The sequence below is a fragment of the Carassius gibelio genome, chromosome A20 (assembly GCF_023724105.1).
Source record: "Carassius gibelio isolate Cgi1373 ecotype wild population from Czech Republic chromosome A20, carGib1.2-hapl.c, whole genome shotgun sequence".
Classification (NCBI taxonomy): Eukaryota; Metazoa; Chordata; class Actinopteri; order Cypriniformes; family Cyprinidae; genus Carassius; species Carassius gibelio.
Window position 1 is genome coordinate 20,630,359 of NC_068390.1, and position 10,907 is coordinate 20,641,265.

A 10,907-nucleotide genomic window follows, 5' to 3' on the forward strand; every position below is an offset into this window, starting at 1 on the left:
CTCTGACTGTATAATAGGGTAGTTTTTATCTGCTTTTCATCTCAGCCGGGTAATATGTGTTGTGACAGCACGGTGAGCTGATCAGTAGACTCACTGCAATATGTCTGAATGTTTTAGTAATCCTCTGTGAAAAACAAACCACAGATTTAATGTCTATTCTTTTTTTCTTCTTCTTCACCTTAGTATTTCTAGTCTGATGATTACAGTGGGTATTAATTTTGTAAATATATGACAACAATTTCAGTGAAAAAATTACTTTACAATAAATTTACAATAAAATTGACTTGCAAATGACATGCTCCTAGAGTAACAAAATATACACTTGATGTTAAAGTTGCTTTTATTAAGGAAATCTTATCCCCAAATGAAGGACCTATTTTTTATTTAAAATCAGCCATTGAAAAGGATGAAAATTTGCTAAATAAAGCCCATTACTGTGTAAAACAATAAGGTTCTAGTTGTGTTGTTTAACAACAGATCAATTGCAAACAAAATAATGCTTGAGAAAGATACAAATTAGATGTTTTTTTTTTTTTAAAAGAACATAATTTACAAAGGATTTATAAATGTGCAGTGTGAAATCTTGAACCCTGACTATCCAGAATTAAAATCTGAGCAGTGAAAAATAAAAATACACTGGGTTAACAATTTCAATCAGAAAAGCCCTTATCAGTGCTTCCAAGTTCAGACCGGTCTGCAGTCCAATATGTTGTTTTGACCTTCTCAATGCTAAAACTAACCATACCAACATTGACAGCAAATTAGATTTCAAGTAAAGCCTGGTCAGCATCACAAGCTTTTTTTTATAATGTGATGATTTTCAGACAGTTAGAGGATTTGTAAGGAGACCCTCAAGATGAAGATAAATAAAATGAGAAGGAAGAAAAAAAATATTTTAATGCTTTTGTTTCCCCCCAAGAAACGCTCGCTCACAAAATTTTGTAATGGAAATATGAACTATGCGGTCAGAATGCAATGTTTCTCGGAGTGGAGACCACAAAAACATTCTTCCTCCCTTCCTATTTTATCCATCACAATGTCCCCCAAGTGGCGCTGTAAATTTACACACATATCATTTAATATATCGCATAACAAGTAAAAGTGATCATGTAAGAAACGTGGATGACAAAATGTAAGTTTGCCTACATATAAAATGTGAGGCACCTGAGATTTGGCCTACCATTACACCACAGGTTTTTAAATTACAGTAATATTACCGTAGTTTTTTTCTATAACACATTTCATATACAGTCTTTTAAAACAAACTCAAAACAGTTTATTCAGTCTTTTCTTCAGTCTAATTTAAATCTTGACCCACAAAGCCATCAAATACACAGATACACTTATTTACACACTGTGGAATTTATTTAAAACAATACGATCATGAATGCTTACTACAATGAATGTGGAACTTTACATTTTACTCTGCAACATAAATTAAAGTGAAAAATAAGAACACAAAAACAAAAACAAAGAGCATACATTCCTGAACATACAGGTTTGGTTTTGTGATAACAATATTGTTTTGATTAAATTAAGCACAATTTGAGAAAAAGTATCTTTACTACTTTAAAAAAGAATTGTATTTGAATCATTGTATATAAGAGTACACAGCACTGTCAAAATGTCCTGGATTTGTACATTGTTGAATGAAAACAAATAAATAGTTAAATGAAAACTATACAAATAACAAATTTGAAAAACTAATGTAAAATATTTCCTAACTTTTCAACAAAAAGTTGCATATTCTTCAGAAATAGTAAAAAATAGTATGTATAATCGATACTGATCTTAATCAGTATTTTGTGTATAGTTTGGGCCAGAGTAAAAAAAAAAAAAAAGTTTTGAGAAATTAGTCTCAAGACTGGAATACACTACATGACTTTTAAAATTATTATAAACAAACTCGCACCAAAACTGACTGCTTTGAGAGTTGCCAACTAACGTTCTCCTCCAGACTGCAAATCCGGGAAAAATCTAGGTGAAAGCTGTGTAAGGTATCCCAGCCTTTACTTATAGAAAACAGTGTTGCAAGTCAACTGGCTAAATAACAGATTTTTTATGTCTAAGCAATTCAGAAAACTGTAAGAGTTGAATCAAGCACTATCAATTTAATGGACTATACAAAGACAGCAGTTTGTAAATGAAACAGAGCAGACAGACAGACGATTTGTTTCATTGACACATTTTGAACCTCACCTTGTTCCCTGCCCCACCTCTCTTCTGTACGCCATCTACATTATCAATCTCATAGACTTTAATTTCATAAGAGTCGGAACCACCCCGATCCACCCGGTGCGTTTTGGGCCCACTGACGGACCTCTTCAGAGACAGGAGGTTGTCTTGGGATGGACATCTTAGACTGGCCCCTGTGGACAAAGACAAGTGAAATCCATACTGTTTTTATGCCACAATGCATTGATTTAAAAAACTTCCTTACCTATGTTGGTTCCTTTCTTGGTACTTTTCAAGCCTTTAGTAGCACCGAGCGAGCAGGTCTGATCGCTGATGGAATTGTGCGTTGAACTGCTGCTGACTGTAGCTTCACTGTCTCTAAGCATGCTGTCATAGCCGCTAGTGACCATACTGCCCCTGTTATAGAGTAAAGCTGTTTTACACATGGCAGGAGGCAGATCTCCACTGAGAACACTGGTGGTATCACTGGCATGGCCGCTGCAGTGGTGTGGTGTTCGTGGAGCTGTGATCCGGCTATACGGGGACGGCATTGTGTGAACAAAAGGTGTCATGGTCCCCAGTTCCTCACATTCATCTAAATCAGACCCACCTTGACTAAAAGCAGAAAGCGAGTCCCTACTGCTTCTTAAAAGCTCAGCTCTTCCTTTCCGGACTGCATTGGGTGACTTCAAACCACCGTTGTCTTGACTTCGGGATAGGGAGAGTGTTGACCAGCAGCTTTGGCTGACTGGTGCGCCATTAGGAGAAAAGCTTGAGCTCCTGTTGATCGAGTGTCTAGTGGGTTTTGGGGACAAGATTGGCATCTTGTGGATCTTCGAACTGGGCATGAATTTATTAACTGATGTGCTCTTAGAGTGACCGTTTTTAAATGGCCGGGTTGCATAATTGACATCATGCATTGGAAAGAACTGTGGAACCCTCCCGAGACTCTGACTAGCTCGACACCTTACGAAGTCCTCAAAGTCTTCTTTAAAACCTAAAGGGCTGGGTTGAGCTGAAATATAGTCTTTATCTAAACCTTTCCGAGCCATATCGATAAAAACAGTCTCTTCGAGAAATTTGCTTTTAAGTCTTGAGCTAGAATGACTTTCCAGGCTTCCTGTTGAGCGCCCGCTCTTACTATGATCCCAAGTTTGGCTCCTGCTGGATAATGTTGTCATTTTTTCGTTGAACAATTTGCTGCTCTCCTCAAAATGACATTTAGTGTTGGTCTTAGTTTCAGTAGCCAGGTTTAGCATTGCACTTCCGGCTATTCCAGATTCTTCTTTCCTCTCTTTTCTCTTGAGATTAGGACTATTTGTTGACGTTGATGGCAAATTGTCTTTGGTCCATTCCACAAGACTGTCTTTCTTGGTATACTGTTTCTTCTCATAAGTTCCTCTTGGACTATGTGGGTTCTTTTGTTCTGTTTTCATTTGAGGGACATCCTTGACGTCTTTCTTGTTGTTTCGGCACATCCAACTCTGCTCGGGTTTAAATTCACAAGTATATTTTCCAGACTTGGAGACCTCACAGGGAGGGTCAAGTTTAACAATGGCTCCTTTAGGTATCTCCTTCACATCTTCAGTCAGGGCCACCTCAGGCCAAGTATCATGCTGCGGCAGGTTTTTAGAATCAATTAAGTCACTTGCCTTGTCAGTATGAGCATTGGTTTTTGTGTGTTTCACAGCTCCATCTGATGAGGCCGTGGAGACTTCATTCTCTGAAGTCTGTGCATTAGAGTTGGAACTATAATAACTTGCTATTTGTTCTTCACCTACGCTGCCGATAATCCTGACAGACTGACTTCCTGGAGTTAGAGCCTGGAGAGAGTGCGACTCATGAATACTTAATATTTGTGCCTTTCCTTGCTCAGAGGCCCCATTTATTGTCACCTCTTCAACCACGGTATACACAAGCTCATCATCTCCATTAAGATCCAGCGGCTTCTGAACAGTCACAGTGATGGTGGCCCGCATCTCTCTCTGTTTTTGTCCTGTACAATTTGAAATGTCTCCATTCAAAAAGGCAGAAACAGCCGGTGGTGAGCTCAAACTAGAAGATAGGGATGATGAAAAAGAAGAGGATGAGGTAGATTTCTGAGAACTCTTGCCGATGGGAGAAATTCGTGTCTGAGATTGCATTGTGGAAGCATCCAATAATCTCATTTTACCTTGGTCTTCCAATTTCAAAGATAGTGCAGTGGGCATCACATTCGTTATTTTATTATGAAGCTGAGATTTGCTTGGAGATTGGCTAGACAGCATGGGATCGATCGGTTTGACGGTATCTAACTGTGACGGACATTTCTGAATAATCGGAGAACTGGCGGTACTTGGAATTTCTTCACTGTTGTGAATCATCGAAAATGCTTTTGAGGAGTTTCCTTGTCTGGTGCTATTGGATTCTCTGTTGTTTGATGCTTGAATGTCCAATAAATTGGATTGCTTCTTTGTTGGGCTTAAGTGAGGTAATTTGCTCAAAGTGTTCACTTCCTGATCTTTGCATTGATCCAATTCTGTTCCGTCTATGTTTCCCAGTCTATTCTGGAGTTCTGCAAACGTGTTGCACTTCAGACACTCAAAATCTGATCTATCTTGCATTGTTTTAGGTGTTGCCTCTTCTTTAACCTTTTCTTTTGATATCTGCTTCATGTGATTGGCAACTGGTGGAGAGATTTCACAAAACTTCATCAGCGAGAGCTTCTTGGACTCCAGTTTGCTCTTGAGAAAAGAGGGAATAATAGGCAAAACCTCTCTGCTTCTATTTGTAACTTCTTTATCTAGGAGGCCAGAAGGATCCACGGAGCTAATGGTATCACAAGAGTTATCACTCCCAGGGTAAAATGCTGGATCACTAGAGAAACCAGGAGAGGAGAGATCTCGATCCAGCGTCCCTGTAGATTGGAATCTTAGCTTAGTGGACGTATTACATTTCCTCTCGTTGCCCAAGCTTCTTCCTCCAGGTGAGCTTGAGGAAGATTTCTGATGAAAAAAAAAAACAAGCAAAAATGCGAAACTTAACTTAAATTCACAGAACTTGAAAAATGGAGAATTTCCATAATTCAAAAAATAAATAAACGGACATGTTATAATTTATATGAGATATATAAGATTTATATACAATGTAAAGCATGGTCTAAATGAACAGAACCTGAAAACTGGTGAGTATGTCTATAAGTATACCCTTATCTTCTTTTTTTGACTTCGCATCCGAGTCACTGTCTGCATCGTACAAAGGCTTTCTGTAAGGTCTTCAGACAAGGTGGATATATGGGCAATAACTGTAGTGGAGCAGTTGACATTGCTCAGAGAGTCTTGCAAAAGCATTGCTAATTTACTTCCCCTGTAATGAAGAAATGATCACTGATAATTAAATCTACTTAAATGCTTTTTTACTTAAACTACTGTGCTTCATATACTATTAGTAATTCCCTACATTTATAAGTGAGATATACATAGTCATACCTATTTGGGACGTTATTATGCCTGTTGAGATTGGCTGTGATAAAGTTTCCAAGTTCAGCGAGGCAGACTCCACAGTTGCTTTCTTCCCTCTCCCCCACACAGCTCCCTAAATCAATCAGGCTCAGCTTGCTTTGATCCACATTCACTGAGGAAGGTATATATTTTAATAACACCAGACATTTGAAACATAATAGTTAAGAAATACAAATAATTTTAAGAAAAAGATCATATCATAAACACAAAACAGCCATTTGAAATATGCTAAAAATAGAAACAAGTATGAAATTTAACTCTCCTGGATCAGTATTGTGTGAGAAATGTAATCTAATAGGCCTTTGTATATCGAGATCTGTACTAGAATCTGCTCATATCTCTATATTTGAGCCATGAAAAAGCAACTGAACTCACTCCCAGATTTGGTGCCGCTTCCTATGTGCTGTTGGCGAACATGGAGGGTGAAGAACATGTGACAACAATGTGGTGGCCTCCCTCCGCTGTCCACCATCCCACTGCGAGATGCAAGAGCTGCATCTAGAAGGAAAGCTGCTCTTTCTGGAGTTGGAGCATTAAGTACACTGTGGTTGCAAAGCTGGAATTAAGATAGCAGAATTCAATAATGAGATTCTAAAGTAAATGGGAATGTCTCAATGAACATATCAATGAGTATGTATTAAATTTGTATTGATTGCTCATGAATAGTTATTAATTTATAAATGTCATGCAAAACATTGTTTTAAGGAATATTCTGGGTTCAGTATCAATTAAGCTCAATCAACAGCATTTGTGGCACTATGTTGATTCGATTATCACAAAATGTATTTGTGCCACTTCTCCTTTTTATTACAAAAAGCAAAAACTTGGGTCACAGTGGAAGTGAACAGACCAATCCACAAAACTTAAAATGCTCAATTGTCAATACAGTATAGCCAAAGATGCAAGGTCTGTGTGTGTTAACCTGATTTCATTTGATTAATTCTGTATTACAAAAAAATTTCAATGGCCATGACAATGGACCACCAAAAACCTAAAATAACTGTAAAAATTATTCTTTAAAATGAACAAAAATTTACCCTGTTCATTTCCATTACATGGGCCAAACTTAAGCTGTTTAAAGAAACTAACAATGATTAGAAATAATTTGTTAAAGTCATCAACATTATGCCACAAATGCTGTGGACTGTGTGTAATGTGTGCTGTAACTGGAATATTCCATGAGCATTGCATAGGCTTGAATTCAAAGGTCCCCTGAAGTGCCTTGATACAAGCAGCATTATTCTATGTGGTGACGTAATTCAACTGAAACAGGAAGAGAGGGAGGGACATATCGAGCAGCCCCGCCCTCTTTTAAAAACAGCCAATAGCATTTTGTTTATATCCAGAGCGACCAGAGCCACTGAGCTTGGTAAAGCCGTATTTGACTGCCACAGTCTACTGTAATAGATTACCCCCTAGATTCAATATGAAACTCTTAGTAAAACAAAATAGTGGTCATAATCATGCTGAGGCTGTGCTGTTGTAAAAGTTTTTAATATATGCTGACTCGGGCACATGATCCGTTCTGTGTGATAGCATCTCTGGACCGGAGCCAAAGTCCGGATCAGACTGTGTGTGCAGCCGCAGTTCACGTGAAATAACGTGAAACCAAACCTCCTTTGCACCAAACGAAAGCTTATTCTGAATCGTTCCCTATTACCTACATTGTGCACTATGAGCCATTCACTGCAGAGGAAATACTACACTGTGAACAAGCGACCGATCTCAGCTGGCATTTCAGCATCTATTTAAAGTGAAGGGGGAGGGCACTTCGGATTCTACAGAGCATTTGATTGGTCAGAAGATTTGATGAGAAGATGAAATACAATGTGACGTAAAAAAAAATCTTTTAGCCGTTTTGGTGGAAATGACAAACTGCAAGCTTTGAATACTTATATCTTCTTAACGCGAATTTTGTCACTGTTTTGGAGCACACTACCTTATATATAACCTTAAGGATAACATATTGATACTAACACCCAAAAAAATCATCCTAACTTTGTATGGAAATTTTACCTCAGGTTGTAACAGCTTTGTAAAGCTTCTTTTGAACAATATTTGGAGCTATATGAAAAGTGATGAACAAATAAATGGAAATTAAGAATTACGTAACAGTAGGGGTGACCATGTGAGCCAATTTCCCAGGACGCGTCCTTGCCAGGATTTCTATCTTGCCTAAAACATCAAAGTAGTTTGACCAATAACATGCAGGTATGGTACATAATCAACCAGTCATGGCGTGTGAGAAGATGAGATCTACAGAGAACGATCAAAGCAATGCAAATACACGTACATGTTAGGTGTTTGTTCGTTCATTCAACTTGAAGCGTCGCTGCGCACCGATCATTGTACGACACCAAAGTACCAAGAGATTGATTTGAATGCATAAGGAGCCGTCTGCTCTGCTCTCTATAGCTCTTATGAATGTCATACAATGATCGATCTGCACAGCACAAACAGCCAAAATCTGGATATTTTAAGCAATATAAAAATCCGGGCAAGTACGCGTCCTGGGAAAATGGCTCATATGGTCACCCTAACGTCCAGATAGTAGAACAAAGGAAGTGTGATCAACACTTGCCTGTACTCCATAGATGGCGTCCTCTTTGAAGTAAGCATCTGGTTTATAGTTCATCTTGCAGTTGTCTGTGTCAACATCAGAGAGTAAATCTCTGATGGCATTGTTTTCCCCACAGACCTCTACAGCTGACACAGAAACTGAGATGTTTGCCCATGTCTTGTCTTTCTTCCTGTTAATGAGCTTGAAAAGCCAAGATATAGCACAAGGAATGACTCCAAGGCTTTGAGTGCAACCATCGTGGCCGATCATTGTGTAAGACATTCCTGTAAGCCAAAAAAAAGAAAGTTACATTGATATTTTTTAAATAACAAAACCCCATATGGCAAACCCCTTCCCCCCAGAAAAAATTGTCTTTTAGATGAAAAAAAAAAAATCACAAATTGAAATATGCTTAAATATGTGGCAAATTACTTTACAAACTGGGGTGTAAAATTCGTTGTGGCAATGTCACTACCAATTAAATGTAAAGCACTTTACTGGCAGTCAGGCATGGGCTGGTTTAAAAGATTTATGATGTCTGGCTGGGAGCCAAGGGCCGACTTGGAGGCTGGGTAATTCAATCTAGCTAGCAGAGAATGATGTCATACTCCAAATGCCATGTAGAGACTTTTGTCATGAATTTGGGTGGATAACAACTAATAACCTTAAAGGTAAATGACCTGTGATGACCGACTGTGTAGACTATATGCAGTCCCTTGAAGGAACAACGTTTAATCCACATTCATCGAGATGCTCCACAAGTCACACACTGTGGCAAAAACATACTTTACGTGTGAACCTTTTTTTTTCAACACCATGGGACGCAAAGAAATTGAAGTCTGTTTGCCTCAGAGTAAAAAATGCAAAGATAATTGTGAAATTAAGTTTAAATTAAAGCTGCAAGCAGCCTTTCTGGGGCCAAGCCCTTATTGCTCTTTGGCTTTTAAGGTTTTTTCAAGCAACTTTTTCAGCACTTTTTACAGAACAGATAGATTCAGAATTACAGATAAGGTGAAATCAGAAGGTCTGATGAGAACGAACGCAGAATGAAGTTACAAAAACACACTTATTTTTGATCCCATTTTAAGAAACTTTAGTACAGCTCTTAACCATGTAATAAAGGAATTGAAATGACAACTTTATTCCCAATTTTAAATTTTTCCCATACAGGTTTCGAACCCACAACCTCACAGGTTCAGAACCAACGCCTTAGCTAAGTGCGCCACATTAGTTGACACAAAATTTACATGGCACAGAAGAGAGGTCAAGATGTGAGAATGATCTCTCACAAGCCCGAAGTAGCATTTTAGCCAGATTAGCATGCTACGCTAAAAAATGCTAACATTGTCAAAGTTAACCAGATTGCTCAAGAGACCCATTAGAGTGAATAGAAAAGTGTTAGCATTTTAGTTCATTAGCATGCTAAGCTAATTAGCATAAATCAACAAACACAGGCACGGTCAACTTCGGAGCTGTACATCTCTGGAACGGGAACGAATATCAAAAATCCGTTCTGTCATTTCTGTCAGGCCCGTTCTGAAGTTCATCTGATAAAACTTTTAACAAAATTGAACAAGATTTCAGGGAGGAGTAGTGAAAAAACTGTATTTCATTCCATTCAATATGGCGGACAGACGCCATGTTGGAAAATGACAATTGAGACATCCTCAGAATCGGCATAACCAAAGGAATAAAATGACATAAAAATAACAAAAATCGATCAACATTTACAGTAGTTATAAGGGGTTTTGCAAGAATCGTTATATCTCTTGAACACTAGGTGGCGCTGTCTTCCAACTTCCGGGGTACTTCCGGCACATGGTGTTGATGATGCCTATCGATTTTTGTGAAGATTTGTACAGTAGTTCAAAAGTTAGAGCAATTTTTGACAAATTTCAAAATGGCGGACGGGTGGTCCAGGTGGTCTTGACAAAATTGACATCCACAGATTCGAAATGATCTACAGAAACCATAGACATCAAGATCATAATTTTCTGATGAATTGTTCAGAAGTTATAAGCAAAAAAGTGCATTTTTGGAATCTCAACACCCATAGGTGGCGCTGTTCCCAAATTTGGCATGGACCCCCAAGTTATGGTGTAGATGAAGTGAACCAAGTTTGGTATCGATTGATCAATGTTTGGCCGAGATACAGCATCTCAACCCATTTGAGGTCAACCTCAGTAAGTTCACAGCATCATAACTTTTTTTTTCACTAGTGTTCAAAAAATTCTGTTGAGTCATTTCTGTGCGGCTCAGTCCAAAGAACATCTGAGCCAAATTTCAGAAGAATTGGACTAATTTTGAAGGAGGAGTAGTGCTTAGACTGAATACTGTACTTTTCAAAATGGCCGCTACTGTAATGGGAGGAGTCTTAATGTAAGATATGGAATGGAATCTCCATGAAGAGACAAAACAGATGTACTAAGTTTTATTTTAATAGAATTAGTGGTTCAAGAGTTATTAATGTTTGAATGTTGAATTTTTGAGCTGGTGGTGGCGCTATAGAGTTTGCCCTAGAGACCCCAAAGTTGGTCAGATCACTAATAATGGTCATCTCTACAAGTGTGCCAAATTTCATCATTTTCCCTTTTTCCCTTCATAGGGCTACCATAGACTCCCATTGGACGAGAAGAAGAAGAAGAAGAAGAATAATAATAATAATAAATATA

General features: G+C 38.2%; 1 protein-coding gene across 1 annotated transcript; it reads right to left on the reverse strand.

Moving 5' to 3' along the window:
- Positions 1–1,371: 1,371 nt before the first annotated feature.
- LOC127938238 (kinesin-like protein KIF26B) lies at positions 1,372–8,511 on the reverse strand. The gene is made up of 6 exons (XM_052534696.1): positions 8,257–8,511; positions 6,051–6,231; positions 5,643–5,787; positions 5,361–5,520; positions 2,441–5,159; positions 1,372–2,369 (listed from the first exon to the last, which is right to left on the reverse strand). Exons 1-6 carry the CDS (start codon positions 8,503–8,505, stop codon positions 2,176–2,178), a joined length of 3,648 nt encoding a protein of 1,215 aa, XP_052390656.1. The 5' UTR covers positions 8,506–8,511; the 3' UTR covers positions 1,372–2,175.
- Between the last annotated feature and the right edge of the window lie 2,396 nt (positions 8,512–10,907).